This window comes from Cajanus cajan, chromosome 8 (assembly GCF_000230855.2).
Source record: "Cajanus cajan strain Asha chromosome 8, NIPB_CcT2T_4, whole genome shotgun sequence".
In the NCBI taxonomy this organism is placed as follows: domain Eukaryota; kingdom Viridiplantae; phylum Streptophyta; class Magnoliopsida; order Fabales; family Fabaceae; genus Cajanus; species Cajanus cajan.
In genome coordinates this window covers 2,005,932-2,030,931 of record NC_138524.1, presented here as the reverse complement: position 1 = coordinate 2,030,931, position 25,000 = coordinate 2,005,932, and the positions used below count along the sequence as shown (strand labels likewise).

The window sequence follows — 25,000 nt, the reverse complement described above, 5'->3', positions numbered from 1 at the left end:
AACGTAATATTAGTTTTTGCACTTATAAAAAAATTAAATTCTCACAATTCACCTAAAACACAACAACTTACCAACATGCATTGAATATACAACATATAAGCACATAAAGATCTCTTTCCCATCATCAAAAACAACATAAAACCATTAGATTACCCTAATCACTCATTTCCTTTCCAAGTATCAACAAGAAAACCAAAATTCAAGAATAACTACAATTCAACATAATCTGATCAAAAATTCATTTCATAAATGATTTCAACTAGCACAAAGCAACCACAACTCAACAATTCATTTAATACAAGCTTCCCTTCTTGTCTACTCAAATTGAGAGAGGAAAAGAGAAAGAACAACTCCGTAGGACCTCCACCAACTAAGATTCTCAGCTACGATCTTGAATCTTCAACTTAGCCAAGTAGATCAACTATAGAAAAAAAAAGTTTTTCATTAGGAAATAATAGGAGAAGAATATTTTGTTCAAAGAATTTCTCTCTAAAATTTTTCTTAAAACAAAAATTTATGAAGTTCATTTATGAAGAAAAAATTTATATCATTTTTTAAGTTGAACTAACTTAACTCCAACTCAACTACTTTAAAAACAACTTAACTTTCATGGTCTCTTAACTCCAAAGCTCTTAATAACAACATTTATAACATCACAACAACATTTACTCACATAGTTAAATTAAAACATCTAAAACTCACACTATTACATTAACAACTACCAAAAGTAATGAAATTCTTATAATAAAAATTATTTTAATATTTTATCAGCATCAAATATTACTAAGTTTGCAATACCATTTTTCATTTTTGACATAAAAAAATAACATTTTATCGTAAACTTTTACTTACATGTGTACGAGTTAAAATTTAAATTTTAACTTTTTTTTATTATTCATGTTCTCATTATTATGTCTCATTACTTTATTCTAATTGATTTTTGTATATAAGAAAAATCAAGTATCATTTTTTATTTTCTAATTTTTTTCATGAAATTAACTTATATAAAAATTATTATGATGAAAAAAGTTTAGAGATCATCAAATGGATTATCATAATAATCTAAGTATTGCACGAGTAACAAATCTATTCGAAATACAACTTTGAAAATGAGATATTTGAAATACAACTTTGGAAATGAGAGATTATTATATTTATAATTATCTAGCAATTGGATCAAATTTATTTGGTTGACAGTTATAGGATTTTTTTTTTTTTTTTTTGCATCGTGTTCGATTTTGATGAATGAAAAATATTTATATTCATAATGAACTTTATCAGTACTAGTATATCAATGGTAAAATCAAATTAGAAACACATAAAAATATTTTTTTAAGTTTAACGAAGAAAATGTTATTATACGAAGCAATGAAATAAAATATAAAACGGACTTATTAAAATAATTTACCTAATTATTTAGGCAAAGTGTAAGGATATTATTAATTATAGCACAATAAAAAAATTATAATTATTAATTACTTTGGAACGGATATGTCATACCATGTTTTAGCATAACAATTTATAACATGTCCTTTAAAATCCTGTTATAAATGAAGTTATTGTAATTTTCACTTCTATTATAGATTAAATTCATTAGCATTTTTTTATGTCTTAAACGTCAAGAGTACAAGTAGATAAAATAAAAACTAAAAAATTGTGCTTTTTTAAGTTACGCATATTTTATTTTTAAATAATTAAAAGTGTTTAATAGTGTGTTTTTAATGTCCTATAACATTTTTTGAGAACTAATGTCCATTAATTTATGATCAAATACAGGATAAAAAAGTATATATAAAATTTAGATCTTATCCAAATATATAATAAGCCTTTTTCTTTTTTCATGTATTTAAATATTGATGATAAAAATAATAAAATTCTATTTTATGAATGGAAGAGAAACAAAAACAAAAAAAAAAAGGCCCCCTTCAAGCAAATGCACCCATATCCCAGTCTGAATTAAACGATTTTAAAAATCTCCTGAAGAGTAGCATAATTCTACCAAATTTACAGGGAATTAGTCCACATGAAGGCTAAGTTTGTAAAATGCTCGTTCAATGGCAGAGGTTTTATTATGTTAGTAACAAAACACTAGTTTAATGTCTTGCAATCACAAGCTTTTCAGCTTTCATCTAAGTGTCAAATTATGTCCTGATAACAAAAAATAAATTATTTCCACATCCTCATAGCATTGATTGAATGAGGAAACTCGAGAGAAAAACAAGAATTCGCTGAGTGCTCAGCAATGAGCATATAAAAATAGAGGGAACCAAAACCTATTGAGATAATCCTACAACCAAACCTCTGAAGAAAATAAAGTTTTGTGATGTCCAGTACTGAAGCAAATGAACATCTTGAGAAAAATATAGTCAATCACGAAAGATCAAAGTAATGTAATCTTGTTCTTGGGCCTATTGGACTCCTATCCATCGAGCATAATCCACCCACCTGGCAAGGCAAAATTCAAGAACATGAACCACTTGCAACTAGTAAAGCTCCTTCTAAATGTAATCAGAAAAGGGCATGAAATTTCTTACAATAATGAGCCCAAATACGTATTGCCAGTCCGCACAGCAAAACAAAGTGCACTAAGCATGAGCTTGTGCTGGTGCAGCAAAGGTTCCAAAAGCCTCTGTTCAATGATTCCAGCAAGTACTTGATACCTGTCAGCAAAATCAGATTCTTAGCAAGGGTTTTAAACAACAATCAATATACAGTTATCGGAGGCATGAACAAGCTAGAGCGTTTTTTAGTATGATAAAGTAATAATAATGATAACGTACTTTATATGGCAAAATATGCGTTTATAAATCAAGAGTTTTCTTTAGAAAATTATACATCATAAAATTGTGCAAATACCATCTACAATAATCTGCACTTCATAACAACTGTTTAAGTTTACCAGTAGTCTTAGTTGTCTATTAAATGTTCATTATCACATCAAATAAACATATTTAAATAGGACGACAATGGAGAAGGAAGCATGCCCTTTCTTGCCAAGCAATTCACCATGATATATGGATTGAGATGATCGTCCATAATCAGATGACAATGAGTTAAACATTATGAACAGTGACAACTGATGAAGATTACTTAATTATGGGTGAGTAGCACTCCCATTATAATCATATTGATGATATTTTTTCACATTGATTTCTCAATGGTTCTTATAGTCTTTATTCATTTAAGTAGAGAAATAACTTGTATAAATGTTCCAGTAGTCATTTAAATGTATAACATTTAATTTAATTAGTGGAAAACCCAGATGCATAAATACAAGAGCAAGTTTGAAGCAAAAGCCACATGCTAGATTCATTTATAGATTTTATATTATAATAATCAAATGATTGATCAATAATTAAATAGTCCCTTTTACCTGAGATTGCTGGAAACTGCCATATAGACACCATAGGCAGCACTGGTAGACAATATGGGAACATTTTCAATTTCCCCTTCAGAAGACTTATCAACTGCCTTCTTTGCATTAATTAAGGCATTCGTCATAGCTGTTCCAACCTGAATGAATACAAAATGCAGTATATGTCAGTGCCTGAAGTCAGTTGATTCCAGTCACATGTAAAACATGAAGGCAAAGAACAATAGGCTTTGACAGGACAGGATTATTTATTAAAAGAAAAGGTTGCGATACATATGAAATGGGTTGTTGGAAAACCATTTAGGCCATTCTTAAGAACTAGTTGATCAACGTCTCAAAATCATATTTGAAGAACATGCAAAAAGTCAGTTGATTGTAATAGTGGAAATGTATTATGCCAAATCAGTCTTATCTTGCACCTTCAAGGGGTGAAAAATAAGTTCAAAAGGAAGCACGAGGATCAATATTTACACTATCATAGACAAACTGAACTCGTAGACCCAAGTGCATAAAACTTAACTAAATCATACAAAAGAACATTCAAATAGCACCCGTGTTATCAGTAGTTAAAATTGCAATTCAACATGCCTATATGAGAAACATTAAAAAATAACCCCTTTTCACACAAGAATTTCGGCAGTGCTAACTCTGACTAAGATCATACCCATATTTTGAAGGTAAACATGAAGTCCAAAACATTGTGCAACTATCAAGACTTATGGAAGGTCAATGAGAGACTGCATCAGTCAACTCAGTTACCAAATCATGAGTCTCCACTCTTGTGATGATTAATGAATAAATATCCAGAAATACTCATAAAGTTATGCGGAAGAGAAGGTCAGGTGACGTCAAAATTTTCTTAAACCACAAAAGCAGAAGAAAAAATTCCAAGGAATACAAGAACTAACCAGTGATGAAGCAGTTCCAACTGCAAAAAGCTTAGCCCCATTACGCTGTGCAACGAAACCAAATCACATACAAGAATTAGCGACAGGAAACTAAAAGAAAGAAAAGGGAGGAAAACGGATTCAACTTGCAAGATAAACAAAACATAAGTTACCAAATTGTACGTACCGCAATTGCACCAAACCTTTGCAACAAGGAATACGATGCTCCAGAGAGAGCTACCTGATGAAGGAAATCAAGAATGTGATAGGTAAATACCACCATTCAGCTACAAAAACTACGTAGTAATGAAAACCTGTGTGAATATTAAAAACCTGGAATGCATTATCTGGGCAGCCATGGAAAAACTTAGCAATAGGCCCTGCATTGAGTCCCAGGGGTGGTCTAAGAGCCACAGTAGGCGCAGGAAGATAAACCAGCATGAAATCTGCAATTATGGCCATCACCTAAGAAAACAGCACCATGTACAAACTGATGTCATGCCATGTACAAAGTGCAATACAACACACACTGAAATGTATTAAGAAGCAAAACCTATCATAGGTACCACTGATGCTGTTAAATGATTCTATCAAATGGAAAACGTATTTTAATTCTGATTGCATGTCAAGCAGTATCAGTTATTGCTGGTGTTGTTAAATGATCCTATTATATATATATGAATCCCTACTCTCTCAAGTTAGAAAATAGTACCAAAAGTATCTAAGGTAGCAACAACAATATCTATGGTATTGTATCTAAGTTCTGTTGTTGGTAATTAAAATGTTAAGAAATGAATAATTTATCGAGAAAAAACATACCACATCAGCGAAGACAATTTCAATCTCCTTGAAAAAGTTTTCTCTTCTTCGGTCATACTCAGCAGCAGTCTAAACACAAGAGAATTAGTTTTTTCTCTGGAAACGATATTTAAACGATGAAAGAAGAGAACATAAGAGAAGAGAAATAGAGAAACCTTGGTGAAGACGCCAACGCCGCATTCCATGGCGACCTTAGCGAGGAAGAGATCATCCGCGAGGAGACGCTCTCTGAAGCCGGAGAACTGAAGCAGCCACCGGAAGAACGCCGACTTCTCCAGCTCCAGAAACCGCGTCACCACCGACGCCGGAATCTTCCCCGCCTTTATCGCCGCCGCCAAGTCCGCCGGCACGCTCTCCAGCGACCTACCGGCCTCGGCCACCACCATCAAGGCCTCGTTCTCTCTTTCATGGCCGCCGTCTCCATGAGCATCGCCGCCGCCGCCGTGACCTCCGAAGGATCCGCCGCCAGAGCCTCCGCCGGAGGAGCGGAGAGGGAGAAAGCGATCGGAGTGGCGGCGGAGGGGGAGGCGGATGGGAGGGGAAGAGAGTGAAAAGGAGGGAATGGATTTGGCGTTGGAAAGGGAAGAGGGAGGAGCGAAGAAGGAGAAAGCGATCGACATTGTTACAGTTGGAAACAAATGATGTGCTACTTTCTTATGTTGTTTATTATGTATGTCTTGTGTTGTGTGTTTAGTGTTTAGTGTTGTTGTTCTCGTTTTTCGCGAGTGCTGTGGAATACTGCAATGCCATATTTAATATTGGGACAAAATTGTTGTTGCCTTCTCCGTTTAAGCTGAAGGCGACGGGCGTTACTTCTTAGGTTTACTTTTTTGTTCCCACCCTGTCCTCTTTTTTTTCAACATTCACGTTTCTATTTTCAGTTTTCAGTTTTCAGTTTTCACACCCCATAATCTCTAATATTAATATCATTATTCTCGCTGTATTATTAATTAGGAATCAACAAATTATTTAAAATACCTAAATTAATATTATGTGTTTTTTATTTTTATTTTATTAATTTTTAAACTAGATTGATTATATGCTGTAAAAAAAATTAAAAAAAATGCTATTTCAATCTTAATTATAAGTGATAAATTATTTTTTTTCCTGACTATAAGCAATTATTATTAATCTTTAAAGTTGTTAAAAATTATTTTTATTTTATTTTTTTATTTATCATTAATTCTATTTTTTTTTATGTATTTATTTATAATTATATTAAATATAACAATCATTTAAAAGTGAAAAGCATATTTAGAATAAAATTTAAATTTATGATAGAATTAATTAAAAAGAATAATATTAATTATTTTTGTATTAAAGATTTATCCTATATTATTTATAAATAAGATCAAAGATAGTGTTAATTATTAAACTATGATGATTTATAGAGTGGTATAAGTATAAGGTTTTGATAGATCGTAGATGTATGATAATTTAGATTTTATATTTAATATTGTTATTGTAGTCATTTTTATTAATAAAAAAAAGTATATTGATTTTTTAATGTTTTGTTTGGTAAAAAAAAAAATGTCAGGCCGAAGCGCTATCATAATCCATAACAACCATGCCTTTTTGAGATCTCTTTTATTCTATTTTATCTTTCTTTTGATAAAGTTTCCCTTTCTCTAAACAATAAATAGTATATAGTATATAGCGTGTATCTTTCGATTCGTTTTTCTATTTCCTCAATAAAATATTCACACTTTCATAATTAACTGTTTTCTTTTGCCTTCTACTTATTTAATTCCAAATGAAAAATTAGATTTTCTTTAACTAGCATCAAATCATTTGACTTATTTATGCTTTTTTAATAATCAGTAATTATTATTATCATGACCCATATTTTTTTAATAATACTAGTATTACATATTTATTATATATAATATAATTAAAATTTATAATAAATTATATATAAATAAATACTATATTTGAAAGAAAATATATATATATATATATATATTATATTTAAAATTCATATACATAAATATTTTTAAACATATAAATTATATTTTAAATTTTTATAAATAATTTGTATTGTAATAAATAAATTTTTTTAGTTATTGATAATATTTTTTAAAATGTTAAATTTTAATTTATAAATAATTATGATAAATAAAAATCAAATTAGATAAAAAGTTAAAAAAAATCTCTACAAATTCATTCATTAAAAAATAAACTCTTAAAGATACTCCCTTAAAAAAAATTGTGTTTAATATATAAAAATTTATTTCATCGAAAAATATTTGTCGTACTCTCTTAAATATTTTATTGATTCTCAACAAAAATAATTTATAGTTAAATTTTACTTACTTTAACCAAACTAAATTAGTTTAAGATAAAAGCTTGGAATATTGGTATAAATAAAAATAAATATATTATCCTTTAAATACTATATAAAATTGATTAAGAATTATTAAGAAAATACACTTTCGAAACACTATCTTGCTAATATTTTTCGTTTAATGAACATAAATTTATTAAAAATTACGATAATTGATGAGTCCCAATTTTTATTAAATGCGTTTTTTTTATAATTTAATAATGAGATTCAATAAAATTTGTAATTTTGAATAAAAATCTTCTAATCGTAAAAAAGATGGTATCGAGAGAGTGTAACCAAGATTCTTCACATGTCACAATATAAATCGATGATTATGTAAGATAATATTAAATAAATATTTATTACTAGTGGTTTTTATGTGGCCGCATTTATTTTAAGATCGTCCAATATTCTCAGTTATTCGATAAATTGTAAAATCGACGCATCATTGGCTTTTGCATGATGTTGAAAATTATTCGTTCACACCACACACCCTTTTCTATTCACTAATCACCATTCTAGAATAGCTTTATGCTCTTTATTTAAGTTAAAATAATTTATAAATCTTAAACTTTAAAAAATAATGAATTTTCTAATATATGCCTGCGAATACATGTTTTTAGTCAACATGTGGTTTTAGATTTTTATTATAATTTAAATATTTATTATATTGATCAACATGCGGCAAATTTGAGTGAAATAGTGCTCAAATTTTTTAAATAGGATTATCGAGACATATTAGTCATCCACCTTATTCAGAGTAATACTATACTCTTACTCTAATTAAAAGTTTTCACAATAAAGAAATAATAATAATTCATTTCTTTGTTGACTAAAAGATGAAAAAAAACGTTAGTTAGAAAATAAGAGTGAAAATCAAGATAACTTGTCCAATTTTAAAGTTTGACACCATTAACTTAACAAAGTTTTACATTATTCAATATTTATAGTGCGTGTTTATTTGATATGACATTTTTAAAATTCGTTTTTTCTTTTGTGTCAAGATTCTTCCTATTATAACTTATACATTACTGAATAATTTGATGTGATTCTTCTTCATTCAAAATGTGTATTCAAATATACTCATCATATTCCCAAATATTTAATGAGTTATAAAATGAAAAGCATCACTAGCTTTTGCATGATGGTAGATGCACTGCGTTCATATAATTAAATTTGATAAAAGAATATATCTCATTCAATCATAAAAGAAAATTGTGATTAAATTTGAATGAATTTGAAAAATTATTTTTTCAAAAATTAAATTAAATTAAATACAATCCAAATCAATCCATTCTTTATTACAATAATATTTAATAATAAATATTGTTTCATTACAATAATTTTTTTTTGTGACTATAGTTTGTCTGGAAGAAAATCACCATTACCAAATATCCTGAATTATTTGGCGCGTATTCCTCAACTAGGACTGTGTTGATCACCTCTAAATATAAATTTATGGTCCAAGTCTTTACATTTTCAAATCTTAAAATGCATAGTTAGTTGTGTTTTTACATGGTCAAAATTTTTATTACCTGGGTTTTGTGCCAAAAACAAAAAGGTTTAATCTCACCATGGTATTAAAGATATATAAATTATTAAACACTATTGTTGGTGTTACTAGGAAACAAATTGAATTGTGGGTGATGATTTTGGTAGTATGTGATATAAATTATTGAGTAGAATACAAGACGAAAGAGTAGAAAAGAGTGAAGACTTAGGAGCCGGCCCTCGGTCCAAGCTCCGCGGAAGTTGGACTTATTTACGGCTGTTTAATGCTTTTCATTTCAATTTTCAAATCCAACGTCAGGTGAATATCTTTTTTATTTTCTCTCACCCCAATATTCAACATTCTTTTCTTTCACTAAACTCTAAATATTCAACTTATATGACTGTCACTATGTGACTCTACGGCCAATGTCACCTCCCATCCAATCTGTTTTTTTTTCTTCTTTTATTCTTATAATTTTATTTTTAATGTAAACTAAAAGATGAGAAATTAATTCATAAAAATTAAAAATTAAAAATACAGAAAAATGTTAAACTTTTGAAAGTAAAAAGTGTATTTAAGTATTTTTTCTAAAACCTGACTAATAGTTTCCTACAAGCGTTGTTTAAAGTTAATTATTTGATAAAATTGAGTTACTAGGGATGAAATGAGTGATGTCCACATGAATTGCTTGAGGGTTGACGATGGAGTTAGGCATGGATCCACCATGATGGTAGATTTTTATTTATTTATTTTTATATAGTATTAAGAAAGTTTAACTGAACTAGGACAAGCATCAGGACTTTGTTCATGAATAATTTACATGATTACTTAGATAGTAGATGATAGAAGGTGGGGATACTTGCAAAGATATTATAACTTTTAAGTCTTCGGTTGGGTGGAGTCGTTCAGACGTAGGGTAATCTCCCAATCCCAAACGTGGGTGCCTATATTAGTATATTAAATGAATATTCTGGAATCCTAAAGATGCGTTGTAGTTGTAGTACGAGCAAGATTCTTTGATTTTATTTTTGGCATATAAAAATTAAACTACCTACTGAGATGGGCCTTCACCCAGTACTACTAATTAAGATTTATCTTTTTGATCCTTTCTTACTTACTCCCGAACACCATCAATTAATGTTCTAACTAAAATTATTCTGCCATGTTTAACTTCTTGTTTTGCCCACAAGAATAAATTCAAATTTGATAGGTATTTAAATTTCGTTACTCTTCCTTTATTGTATACTTCTTCCAAACTAACTAAGCCAACAAGAAAATTACAATTTCAACCATTTTTAATAAATTCCACGTGAAACTTGATTTCTAACAAATCTTGACGAACTCTGTTTAGTAAAAGTTTTCCCAAAAATTTATTGTTGTCACTTAAATCTTATTGAGAATTAGTATTTTGTTATCACAAAATCTACTTGTCCATTTTCCACCCTAACAACGGACATAGTAAATGCATGATGTTTCGTGTCATGTAGTGTGTGTGTGTGTTTGAGTGGGTGTACCTAAGATATTGCATGTGCTCTATTTCTATCTGTTATTTATTCAAATTGTGGTTAATTTGTAGTTGAATCCTTATTGTTGCTTTATTCAAATTGTGGTTAATTGCCTTTTCTTTAACAATTTATATCTTTGGCTTGCAATTATGCTATACATCAACCGCAAAGTTAGTTGAACGTACACATATTGATTCCACCTCGTATTTCCATATCACTTAACCTAGTTTAGAGCAATAAACTTTCTTCAACCATAAATAGCATTCTGTACATCAAACTTCCAATCTAATGGCTACTACTATATTTATTAATTTTATATGCTTCAACTAAGTTTGGATCGTTGAATGTCGTCGAATTTGGGCACAACACAAACTCAAGCACTCCTTAGTGGGTCTTCAAGCCCTTCATGGTGTTCATGGGCCATGTATTTTGTTGTCATGCCAAAATGGACTTTTGTTTAGTTTTTAATGCAGCCCATGTCCGCACTCTTTCCTTGAGTTAGATAAAAAAAAAAATTTAATACATTGTATAGAAAAAATAAATTTATAAATAAACTTTTATTATGTGTCAATAACGATGTTGCAAATCACTTTGGGGGAGGAGACAACGACAACCTTCTAACCATTACTTAGATATCCTTTAGGGCGTAAGCACCACAAATGAGAAAAATTATGAAGAAAATAATAAATATAATAATTACGTAACGTAAAAAATGAAACAAAAGAGATTAATTTGAACATATTATATCGTTAATCAATTGAAAAAAGTATTTTAAAAGTAATTATTATAAAAATTAACAATTTTATTATATACAATAATCTAAGATTGGATGACGTTGTATTATTTAAAGTAACTATTCTAAAATTGAACTGATTGAACATATTATTAGATGAGAAAATTTGACATTATCCATATGCATTGTAATTAAATGAAGAATTGACATTCATATATTTTTTCATTCTAAAAGAAAAAGAAAGAAAAAAAAAACAAGTTTAAGTGGTTTCTAATGGGTGACCTAGGAGGTGGTTGTTGAGCACTTGGTGAAGATGGTGAAGCATGTCCGGCGGATGAGCCTCCAAGCGGGGGCGCTCCGGCAGAACCCACCGCCCATCTCGGCCCCTGACCATCCCCTTATTCTCGTCCTGGCGCCAGTGCGGCGGAACACCGTACTCACTCCTCAGAAAGTCACAGCTCTTGTTGACAAGCGCTATGTCCCGTTTGGACGCCAAGTAGAACCTCTTCCCCTTCCCATGGTACCCGTCCACCAAGTGCAGGTGCACCTCCAAGTTATGCGCGCACACCAGATCATTGCTCCCCTTCAGAAACGGGCTCTCCCTGTTATCCAACGCCATCTCCGTTCCCACGTGCGCGTAGCTCCACGGGAAACGCAGCGCCTCCTCTACGTACCTCTGAAACTGAAACTTCTCGTTGGTTATTATCCCAGGCAGCGTGGGCACCACGTCATGCACGTTCACCACCCTCAGCACCTTCACCCCAAGCTCCTCGCACCGCTCCTTGAACTTGAGGTTCCCCACTCTGGGACCCGCGAAGGAGAAGACCGTGAGCGGAATAATACTCTTGGTCTCCTGAAGAACGTTTAGGTTGAGCTCGGCTATGTCGTAGGCGCTGAGAATGGCCAACGCAGCACCGAGACTGTGGCCTGTGATGGTGATGGAGATGTGTTCGTCTCGGTAGTAGTGAAGAAGGCGGTTGACTTCGGAGAGGAGTTGCTCGCGAGCGGAGAAGGAGCAATAGGTGCAGGAGTGTTCTTTCTTGGTGTACAAATCGTAGAAACCGGATTCCACTTTGATGGTGGGGTCGTTGGAGAAGAGTGGTGGTCGGAGAATGTCTTTGAGGTCGTAGATCCACTCGACGTAGGTGACCGTGCCTCTCCAGGCGATGACGATGTCGCGGCGTCCGAGGCGTTGGATCTGTTCCTTGTCGGTGGTTACTGCCACGTAGCCCATCCAGTTGGCGTGTGGGCTCCACACGGTGCCGAGGCTGGACTTCTGGAAGAAGTTCGGGAGGTTGACGTTGGAGGTCGCGTAGAGGTACCGGCTTATGGTGTAGCCCATGTGGGACATGTTGAGGTTGTCGAAGAATTGCGAGGGCTGGTACTTGCACGTTCCGCAATACTTTGAGTGAGGGTCGAAGTCGAAGGAGTCGTAGCATGCTTGGGCTAGTTCTCCGTACCGGATTATTTCGTTCCTCAGGTGAGGGTTCATCGTCGGCTCTATCATATTCTCCCAATCGTTGCTGCCTTGGATTTGCTTCCACACTTGCCTCAAGGGAGGCTCTGATTCGGATAATTCACTTGAGGTGCAAGAGCACTTGATGGTTGCTGAATTAGGTTTGGTTTTGTGAGATAAGAGACTTGTGGGTGTGGATATGGGTGATCTTCCAAGGAGAGGAAGAGAAGGGAGAGTGTGGTGTAGAGGTACAACTAAAGCCATACTATGAGAAATTATTAATTATGTTATGAAATAATAAGTAGCCTCAAATATATGGGGAGCAAGCAACAATTTGATCACCAACAAATCAATGGACTCATATTACATATAGTTCTTGCTGTGGTTACTTGAGCCATAATAAGTGCAGCTCTATTTGTTATATTGGATTGCACTTGTATTGTCAAGGTCACCTTTATATATATATACACTTACTAGTGGGGGAAAGAATAAGCGATCTAATAAAAGAAAATCAAATATTTTAGACTTTGTTTCAGTTTTTGGGTCTAAAAACAGGCAGGAACATAGAGGAAGTAATAATGATCACCCCGAAATTATTGGACTAGCTAGTATGCTAGTTGTTGCTTTTCATATTGAGCTGCTTTTGTATTGTCAGAGGCCAGCTTTCTGCAGCACTGTAACAATGAAAAATACTGATGTATGTACACTTTTTTTTTACTCGATCATAGACTAATCTCATTTGCTTGTAATATTGCAATTATTGCTGACTTGAGGAATTTTCATTTGCACATAGGAAGAAACAAACATACTTAACCACTCTGTCAAGCTATTGAGTTAGCAATTCTATTCCTATTTTACTTTCACCTTCTTTTTCTCTCAATCACTCTCTTCGTTTTTTTGTCTTATCAATCTATGATGTATATCATTTTTTTTCTCTATCTTTTTCTTCTTTATCTCCTTATCATTTTTTATATCAATCCCTTCAAAATGAGATGGATGATACTTTGTTTTTTTGTTTAAATATAATTTTTTTCCCTATAATTTATCATTTTTTCACTTTTAATTCTTGTAAAATTTTTGTTGTTTTAAAAATAGCCTACTTCATTATTAATGCTTAAGTAACTTGATTTTAATTTTGTTTTAGACAATTTCAAAATGTATTTCAGTGTTGTCATTCTATCACACTCTTCGCTCATAACCTCTTTAGGTTACGAAACACCACATCCTGGTTGTCGTTAGTAGTCAGGTTAGACTATTGTCCCCCCTTCTCTGATGAGATGTCCCGATCGTCACTATGAAGACAATTATAATAGGTAACAACAATCTTGATGTCTTGAGTTAATTTGTCCAGTTCTTCTTGACCTTGCAAGATGCTATATTTGCAATAGTAGACTTTCTAACAATATATGAACTCTTCCATGATAAAAAATTAGTCGAACATGAGGTTAAACTCCTCCGTGATGAGATGACGATTGGTGATGACCTCATAAAGGAGATGTGATAAGTGCTCAAATTACATATTTTTATGCTTAATTTGACACTTTTTTTGGGAGAGATGTAAGTAATTTTGGTTATATTTGACCCTCCAAATAGATAATTTAAGATTAATCTAAGAAGTTACAAGAGTATAGTTTCTTTGGTTGAAAATATTTCCTTTTTGTGTAGGTTTTGATGAAGTTGGAAATCCAAGGCTATAGCTTCAAAGCCAAAGCTGCAGCCATGAAGCCTGAACCAAAATGAAGTGTTCCAGAGAGTTAAGGCTATAGCTTCAGATCCAAAGCTGCAGCCACGAAGCTTGAACCAATTCCAGAGAGTTGAAGCTTCAGCCATGAAACTAGAGCTCCAGCCTTGGAACATTCTGAGCAGTCCAGAAATTCAGAGCTACGGCCCCCATTCCAGAGCTACAACCTTGAAGCTTTGTGCATCTTGGAGCACTTTTAGAGCTGCAGCCACACATCCAGAGTTGCAGCCTTGGGTTAAAAATCCCAACTTTCACCTGGACAGGAGGTATTTTAGGGCAAGAAAAGAAAGAAAAAGGGGATCGAAATAGAACGAAAAAAAGAAAAGAATAGAAAGAAAGATCACCCAGGAGAAGAGGAGAGCTTGAAGATTAGACTTGAAGATTGGCTTGCTTGGGAACGAGGACCCATCTTCATTTCTTCTCTTCTATTGTGTAATCTCATCTTTTTATTTACTATGGCCCTCACCATGAGTGGCTAGTTTCTCTTGGGTTGGATTCAATGTAACTACTAACTCTATTTCTTCTTAGATCTATATGATATTCAGCTCTATTACTTGTGTTTGATTCTTCTCTTAATGCTTAATCCGGTTTGATCACCCGTTTTATGATTTTAGGTTTTTGAACTTTGTTGGGAAACATTTTCAAAACCCGAACTGAATCATTCACCTAATAATCTCTTGTTCTAGGAATAGACTTGATTTTGTTAGCCATTTTGGTTCAAGTTATTGTCTTAATGCAAGGTGTTAATCTTAAATCATAGAGGAATCATGTTTAGGGTTAATCACCTTAGGGCTCAATTTTGAGGAATCTGGTTGAGCTAACTATTGAACATGGAAGTAATAGAAGTGGAATCATATTTATCTGATGAAGATTAAAAGAGTTAGAAAGTACATTTGAATCCAATATCTTTCTCATATAAGGTTTACTGTTAGATTCTTACTTTCGCTTTTAATTACTCTAATTTAACTTAAATCAATACTTCATTCATGTTCTATGTAAACAAGAAAGGAAATTACTAGTATCCCCAAATCCCTAAGGACGATATCAAATTACTACAACGAAGCTTGGTCCGCTTGCCAAGAATGAAAAATCATTCACCAAGATGGTGAATTGCAAGGACTAAAAGGATAAACCAACAATAATGGTGAATTACAAGGATAAAAATTGTATTTCAACCTTATATTTTAATTTTGAAAAACTCTATAACTTAATGTTTATTTTTGCATTTTTCATCTTCTCGTTACTTGCTATTTGTCATTTTTCTCCATCCTTCTCGAGATATATACACCTAACACGTGACGGCAAAAGAATATTTTATTTTTTAATATATTATTGCACAAAATATTATTTTTTATTTAAAATAAATAATTTTTTCAAAAATTAAACAAATACTTAAGAAAAAGCTTTACGATCACATTTTTGGTTTAAGTAAAATTTTCTCTTATGATGCATACCAAGAAAGTAAAATATAAAAGAAAACAAAATTAGAAAATATAATTAAAGCACAAACTTATGAAATATAATTGAAGCTCTTGTCATTTTAAGGTTAAAGGAGTGTGAGCTAAAATATAAAGTGTAATCCAAAGTTACTAATACAAATAGTTTAATATTTATATTTTTAATTAAAAAATAGGATTTAATTTTCGATTTGAATATGAAGATGTGATTAAAAAATGTGACTTTATTTTTATAAGATTAATTAGATTAGAAAGAATTATATCCCTTTATAAAAAATTAATAATCGAAAGTGCATGTGGAACTTGTGTGAGTTGATTTGTGGCAATGAAGTTGGTTAAGAATGGGGTGCTGGGAAAATAAGATTTTTATGAAAGAAAACATGCTGTGGAATTGTGGATTCCTCACTCTGTCAACTTACACACTTTTATGGTCCACTATTGAATTAATGGTGTTGAGCTCTTCATTCCCACATCATAGGAAATAAATTATCAAAATGTTAAGGATAAGATCTAGACCAATGAATATTCTCAATACACAATGATATTGATATGTATAAATTAAGTGTTAATTAAAACTATATCTATATTATGTTATATAAGTATTAATATAATATATTAATTATTATTTTCATAATGTTTTAAATATTTAAATATATTGTTATTTTTTTATAAAATAAGTAAATTTTGATTTTAGTTTTTTGTAAATTTTTTTTGTTATTTTTCACCTTTCTAAAATTTATAAATATTATTTTTTTATCCTTGTAAATTTAATAAATTTTGCTTTTGATCCCACTATAAAATATTTTTCTTAGATTTTTATTCTTTAAAATTCAAAGTTATTATTTCTAATCCCTAACGGAAATAGATGTATAATATTTATTTTAAGAATCCATTAAATTTTAAGGTTTCAAACAATGATATGATATCATTATTCACTAATAATTATGAATAACATGATCATTTAACCTTTTAATAAATAAAATGTAGTAAAAATAATCACATAAAAAATAGGATCTAAAAATATAATTCCAATTTTGGAAAGATAAAAACACACAATTTTTTATAGAAATTAAAATCAAAATCTACTAATTTTATATGGATCAGAAATATATTTAGACATATTTTAAAATTATATAATTTCTTGACTGACCTATTTAAATTATATATTTGATTAAATTATATTTTTAATCTCTATTTTTATCAATCCCCACTTTTGGTGCTTCCCTCAAATTAACATATATAAATCTTTAAGTTTTAATGTTTACTCGATTTAAATAATGTAATATTTAATAATATGATATTTGAAGATAAAAAAGCTAAAAAAATAATATAAATAAAATTTATTAATAAAATAAATATTAATTACTGATTAAAATATATATTAATAAAGTTTTTTTGTATATTATTTTTTTTTTAAATTCTACATACAACCTTATTAAATATCATATCATTTAACTCGTAACAACTTAATAAATCATTGAACAACATTAAGATTTAATTATTAAAAAAATATTAAATCAATAACAAAATTAAGTTTCCATATTTTTAAATAAGAAAACTAAATATTTTTATTTTAAAATAAAAACTAAAATTAAATATTAACAACGATAAATAAATAAAAAGTGCAATCTAACCTATATATTTATAACAGATATAATATTTTTTACATTTAAATATAAAAAAATACATACTAATTAGTAATTAGAGATAAGAAGGGATATATATATATATGATTGTATTTGTATTCCATAAATTAATAAATAAATAAAATTGAATGGTCATGTAATAATTGTATAGGAGTACATGGAGTGGGATCTGTGGTGGTCCTTTTGCGTGCCCACTAAAGCACAAAGGAAGAACTACTAGTGGACTGGCGTCTGAAACTTTTCATGGCGTGCCTCGCTCTGTACTATAGTGGGAAAATGCACGACGAATTTGCTGAATCGTAAAAATTAAAACTATAAGTACAAAGTATCTCGCTTGTATGAATTGAAGTTTGAAAGGTAATATGTTAGTTGACAAAGTCAACCATAGAAGACAAGTAAATTTGTACACTGATGGGTAATATTTGAATTCATTTGATAGGGAATATCTAGTTTGATAGGAATGACAAAAAATACATATACTTGTGGGTATTTATAGATAAAATTCGTTACAGGTAATAAATAAATATTCTAAATGAATATTCACAAGTGGGTACGGATAATTTTTTATTCGTTTATGAATGGGGTGTGACAGGTATAATAGTATCCATACCCGCGAGTACCTGCAGGTACTCACTTAATAAAATTTCTTAAATTATGAGATTGGTGTATTTTAAGTTATTGATTATCTTGCATTCTTTTTTATTATTTTTAATATCAACAGAATTAAAATTAAATGCAAGTTTAAAAGTTAACATCAATTTTTTATTCTTAACATTTCAAAGACATCAAATACAAACTTAAAATTATTTGTAATATAATTTTTTTACTTTTTAATTTCTTTAAAAAATCATAATTATCCATGGATATGGAACAGGTACAAGACGAAATTTTATCCTGCGGGATGGGGACGTGTATACTACTACCTGCTCCCACGAACCCCATTGCTATTCTTAAATACAGGTGTGAATAATGTTAGATTTATTGGATATGGGAAAGAAATGCTTATACATACATAATTGTCCTCTACTTATATCCGAATTTACTTTAAATTTTTAAAAACTTAATTTATTTTTTTCGAATTTATTATTTAAAATTTACATAATTCTTATTTAATTTTAAATTTATTTTAAATAACATTTAATTAATGTAATTTTATAATTGTTATTCTATATTAATTATATATATATATATATATATATATATATATATTAAAAAGTATATTTAATTAATTTTGGAGCGGACAACTACGAGTATAAATATATCTAATATCCAACAGAAATAGAGATGAACATAAAAATTTCATACTTATCAAATATAGAGATAAGTCTCGAGTACAAAAACAAGAATGGAGACGAAGATCCTGGAATTTGTTTCTGTTTCGTTTAGTTGTCATACCTATTAACTACTAACTAATAGAAATAATGAAGAATAATTTAGTTTTGATTTAATTTCACAATAATTAAAATTTAAGAAAAATATCAATGATTTTGGAATTTTTCTAAGAGCAGATGCACGCAAAAAGTAAACAACAAACAAGTTTACTGCGATAAACTTAACAAGTTTGCAAAGATTTTACTACATACATACCCAACTATATAAATTTCAGGGGAAGTAAGTTTAATTGTTGAACAAGTTAGAAATTCAAACTCTTCGCTGAATTGATCGTTTAGTTCTTAACTTGATTTTGTTTATGAGTTGGTCTTTCTTTTTTGTGCTATTACGAGCTAATCTCTGAATTTATAGAATTCGTATCAACTTATTTTCTTAATTCATATTTAATTATTCTATGAAAAAAAACTGAATTTTTTATTCATTAAAATTATAGTAATAATAAAAAGGTTAAGATTATGTGTACATTACTACCATGTGTCATGCTAGATGTTCATGAGAAAACTATCTTGATATGCCTTTTCTAAGTTCAAGACTAACTTGTACAATAATTAAATTAAGTACTAAATTATAAATGAAGAAAGATATTATGACAAAAAACTCTGTCTGAGAAGATACCAGAGAAGTTTAGATGTCAATATAACTGATTTATATGTTAAAAAAATAATTTTTTTGTTACGCAAATATATTTTTAGTAATTTTTAACTTATTTTAGTTTAAGTAGTTTATGAAAATAAGTTAGTTTACAAACTATTTTTTTTTATTTTAGTTTTGATTTTTATTAATTATTTGAATTTTTTTTAATTTAAATAACTAAATATGTCTTTTTATATTTAAGTTAATCTTAATTATGAAAAAAAATTATTCTTATAAAATTTTAACTATTAATATTTATAACTTATAAGATAATTTTGTAAAAAAGAAATTCTAAGTTGTAATTTTCTCATTTAGTACCCTATGTAAAAAATGTGTGCACACACATATATGGGAAGATATATACTTATTCTAAAAGTAATTTTTGATAAAATTATCGTACTTAATTTATAATATAAATTAAATTTTAACAATCCAATTATTAAATTAGAAGTCTTTAATGAATAAATCAAGTTTATAATTTTTACAAAGTTTGAAAACTATAATATACTCCTTTTGTTTCAAATTAACTGCAATTTTAGTATTTGAAAATTGTTTCAAAATTATTAATGTTCTCGCTCTTTGATGTATATATTAATTATTTAACTACTATTATTAAAATTAATGTATTTATTGAGAGAGTAAAATTATTTTAGTAAAATTGTATAAAAAGTGATATATTTATTTTTATTTTTAATTTATGTGTTGAAACTTTAAATTGTAATCATCGTAGGAAGGAGAGAGTATATATACCTTAAACTCTCTCTGGACTCGTATATAAGTAAAAAAAATACCTAAATTTTTTTAGTTTTAATATAAGCAAATTCTAACTAATTTAGTCCTATTTAATGTTATTATTTCAAAAATCATCTTTAAATTAGATGTGATTACTATTTCCAATAATTACTATTAAAGATAATTTAAGAAATAAAATATTTTTTTTTGGTATGAAATCAATAAAATTGAAATGAACTTAATTAATTTCTTTAATATATCTAAACTTAAGTATTTTTACATATATATGAGTCCATAGAAGTAGTGCAATTTTACTAAAATAACTCACTCTTTTAATAATTACATTACTTTGAATTATGGTGATAGAATAATTTATAAAAGAACAAATTAAAAAAATAATTAATATTATATTAAAAAATAAAAAAAATAATTTATTTTAAAATTTTAAATATTAAAATCGTAATTATTATGAAACAAAAGGAAATATTATATATCACCTTAAAAAAACAAATGCCAATGGTGTTGGTCCGAATATATATCCCATTATTTCCTTTTACTTAAATTTCTTCCATCTTTTAAATTTTTGAAAAATCAATAAAATGAAGTTAATGTATATTTTAGGAAGAATTGTATTTACACTTTTAAAATTTTAGTAAAAAAATAAATAGAGAAAATGTTTTTGAAGAGGATGGTTACTGGTTGTTTCCTACGTGAATGCTACAGCTATTCCAACAGCATCTGACATTTTTAATTTAGCATCACTAGAGGCTGCATTTGAAGGAGGGATCACTAATAGTAGTTACTATATCTGGTCATTTCTCACTTCTAGGCATGGCAACGGGGCGGGCGGGGCGGGGGCGGGTTTTACGTTCCCCGCCCCCGCCCCTGCAAATTTAAACCGCCCCCGCCCCCGCCCCCGATACCTGCCGGGGGTAAAATCTAGGTCCCCATCCCCGCCCCCGGCGGGGTTCGGGTTTCCCCGCCCCGTCCCCGCCCCCGCTCCTATTTTTTTTCTTTTTTTTTTTCTTCTATTTTTCTTTTAAATAAATATGAATAATTTTAAAAAAATAAAAGAAAAGAAAAATAATATAAATTTTTACATATAAATATTTTTAATTTTGGTTTATATATAGATAAAAATAATTTTTTAATTATATTATTAAGCGGGGCGGGGGGCGGGGGCGGGTATGGGTGCGGGGGCGGGGTGGGTATTAACATCCCCGTCCCCGCCCCCGCCCCCGATTTTATCAATCGGGGAAAACCCGAACCCGAACCCGAACCCGATAAACACGGGTTTTCCCCGTCCAAATCGGGGCGGGTTCGGGCGGGTACCCACGGGGACGGGTTAGATTGCCATGCCTACTTCTCAGGTTATGTTTTTGACTCATGGTAATTAGGCATGAAATATCTCATATCTTAAATAGGGGATAGATATTTTTAAAGTTTGATTTGATCTGTGTGATCTTTTTAATAAAAAAATTATATTTAAATTTTTTAAAATAATATTTATTTAAAAAAGTTATAAAATCGGTTAGATTAGTCTATTTATTTATAAAATGTAATAAAAAGTTATATACATGTCTTATTAATAATATAAATAAATAAATAGTTGTATTAATATTAAACTAATTGTATTGAATAATTATGTAATATTTTTAAATTATTAAATTTTACTATAATTAAACTGATAATCTAAATGAATATTATTATAGTTATTTTAATTTTTTAAAATAAGAGTTTGTTACTGAAAAATATTTCAAATGAGATAATTGAAATAATTTTAATTTTTTTTAATAAGATTAACTTCTTTTATCATAGTCTATGCGTACATAGTATATATGGATGTATATGAGTTGTTCCTATAATATATAATAATGTTATGTATTTTTTCTTTATGACATTGTATATGTATTTGATATCTTGAGATCACCTCATGTACAATAAATAATGTTTTAGTCTGTAAATTGTTGTTATAATTATTTTAGTTTATTAAAATATGATTCAATTATTTAAAATATATCAAATTAAATATAAAAAATATTTAAATATTTTTTTTATAGAATTATCATTTTTCATTATAGATTTATAGGCTTATGACATATGCGTGAGTGTATACCAACGTATGTGCACTAGTAGAAAAATAGTCTTTTACGTCACTATTTTTACGTCGGTCAAAACAGAAAACGACGTAGAAAAGACGCGGTGGCATTTTTGTAAATTTTGTGAACTTTTTTACGTCGGACTTAATAGGGTCCGACGTAAAATATAAAATCTACGTCGCACGTATTTAATGACCGACGTAAATTTTAAATTTTACGTCGGAGTTTACTGTACCCGACGTAAAAAATCTCTCCAAATTTTCCCGCCTCAAGAACCATTTCGGTAAGTTTTAAATTGAGCCATTTCGGTATAACTGGGTAGGGGAACGTAGCTCTCTCACAGAAACTTCCTTTGGGATTAACTGGGTAGAGGTGCCAGATGCTAAGCTGTGGAAGAGAGGTGCCCGATGCTCTCCGCTGAAACAGGACTTCAAGCCTTCGAAAGCTGTGGAAGAGAGGTGTTTTTTTCTTCATCCACACCAACATTGTAGATGCATGGCAACAAGAGAAAGGTCACGTTTCCTTTTCCCATGTACAAGTTCCCTTTTGTATGTATTTTTCTTCACTGCTGCACCCTCTCGTTTCTTCACAGGTAGAAAATTATTTGCGCGTGGGTGGATCTGCAGCAGAACGGGCCGTTCTCCTTGCACTCAAATTTTTTTTTTATAAATTTTTTATAACTTTTTACGTCGGACCTTGGCACGTCCGACGTAAATTTACGTCGGTTTTCGCACCTCGACGTAAATTTACGTTTACCGCTCTAACGTCAGAAATTTTTCTGACGTAAAAACCCCTAAAATGACCGACGTAAAAGGTATATTATGTACTAGTGGTGATTGCACATAAATTGTCTTTTTAATAAAAAAAAAAACGATCCACTCTTTTCCTTTTTTGTGACATTGAATATATTTAAAATTTTAAATTTTAATAAAGTAAATTATATTTTATCATGTAACTTAAAAAATAACTCATAGTGACATATTTAAAAATAATTATGTTAATTTTTTTAAAATTAAATTTATTGACTCAATTAACATTATTAATATAATTTTTTTTAAATAAATTAATAAATCATGTTTAATTTTAAAAAGTTCAAGTCAAATTTATAAAAAAAAATTATAATATATAATAAGTCAAATTTAAATTTAAATTTTATAAAATAAATCTCGCGTATATATTTAAAACATGATGTGATGAACCATTAAGGTTAGTCTAGTAGTTAGATAGAAAGGAGTTGGATAATTAAAAATATGAAGACATGTTCAATTCTCATTTCAATCATCATTGTAATTTTTTTTATTTGGTAAAAATACTATTTTGATCCCTTATAATATTTTAAATTTTAAATTTAGTCCCACCTTAATTTTTTGTTTCAATTTGGTCCCCAATAAGTTAAATCACTGCAATGCCGGACCTTCCATCCAAATTTTTTAAACGAAGTTAACTGTTGGTCACGTGGATGCCACGTAAATGCATATATAGGTGGCAAGGTGCCACATCTTCCTCCTCTTCCTTCTTTAATGCATCTGGAACGACCCGTTCTGAAACCAGAATGACCCGTTCTGCGTGCACTACTTGTGTGTTAATTTTTCATTTGGAACGAGCTATTCCTGATACAACATTTAACACACAATAAGTGCAAGCAGAACGGCCCGTTCTGAAACTAGAACGACCCGTTCTGGTTCCAAAATGGGCCGTTCTGGTTCTAGAACGGGTCGTTCTGTATTCAGAACGAGTCGTTCTAGAAAGCTAACATATGTTCAAAAGAATGCAGCAATGTGGTTCAGAGATTGAAAACAAAAATTTATAATATAACATAAATTCAAAGACTGAAATATGGTTCAGAGACTACAAATAAATTCATAACAAAACATATGCTAAGAAAGTTCAAATAAATTACTGAGGAGGGAAATAAAACCATGTCGTTTCATCCTTAAGTGTATAGTGCCAATTTGATAGTAAGTGATTCACAACTAACAATGAAATAAAACCTGTCACCATTGTTCTTAGTGTCCTTAATGATACATTGCATTGCATAACAAGTATTATAATTAATACTTATAAGAGTTTCTATATCCTGCAATTGGTTTAGAAATGGTGTATAGCCCAAATATTTAGTAATTGAAGTTATCAATCCCCCATTGATAATATTACCTAATTCAGTGTTTGAAATGTTTTGTATCTTGGTTTTTTTTCTTGAACAATTCACAATCGTGATTTTGAATCACGGGCGTGAACTATAATCATTGATCGTTTGAGGTTGGGGTTCTGGGATCAGAACGGCCCGTTCTGAAACCAGAACAGGTCATTCTGATTTCAGAACGGGCCGTTCCAGATGCATTAAAGAAGGAGGAGGAGGAAGACGTGACACCTTGCCACCTATGCATCTACGTGGCCAATAATTAACTCCATTTAAGAAATTTGGACGGAAGGTCCGACATTACAGTGATTTAACTTATTATTGAAGACTAAATTAAAACAAAAAAATTAAGATGAGACTAAATTAAAAATTTAAAATATTATAAGGGACCAAAATAGTATTTTTGTTTTTTTATTTTTAAAAATATGATGTGATATGTACTCTTGTCCTAATGCTATAACTACAAAACTGACTAATTGGTGCATACCTTACTGTTCCAGGCAAAAAAATCCAATAACAATCCGAGAGGGTAGTCCTGTCGATTATTTAATAATTGTATAATTTTTACCAAG

At 30.0% G+C, this 25,000-nt stretch overlaps 2 protein-coding genes across 2 annotated transcripts; both read right to left on the bottom strand.

Annotated features, from left to right (window-relative positions):
• Positions 1-2,035: 2,035 nt before the first annotated feature.
• On the bottom strand, positions 2,036-5,869 carry LOC109798784 (protein RETICULATA-RELATED 4, chloroplastic). The gene is made up of 8 exons (XM_083062577.1): positions 5,235-5,869; positions 5,080-5,148; positions 4,594-4,725; positions 4,448-4,501; positions 4,282-4,326; positions 3,374-3,513; positions 2,535-2,660; positions 2,036-2,445 (listed from the first exon to the last, which is right to left on the bottom strand). The coding sequence occupies exons 1-8, from the start codon at positions 5,697-5,699 to the stop codon at positions 2,409-2,411; spliced, it is 1,068 nt and encodes a 355-aa protein (XP_082918703.1). The 5' UTR covers positions 5,700-5,869; the 3' UTR covers positions 2,036-2,408.
• Positions 5,870-11,317: 5,448 nt separating this feature from the next.
• Positions 11,318-13,004, bottom strand: LOC109798527 (alpha/beta-Hydrolases superfamily protein). The gene has a single exon (XM_020358850.3). The coding sequence runs from the start codon at positions 12,850-12,852 to the stop codon at positions 11,392-11,394; it is 1,461 nt and encodes a 486-aa protein (XP_020214439.1). The 5' UTR covers positions 12,853-13,004; the 3' UTR covers positions 11,318-11,391.
• Between the last annotated feature and the right edge of the window lie 11,996 nt (positions 13,005-25,000).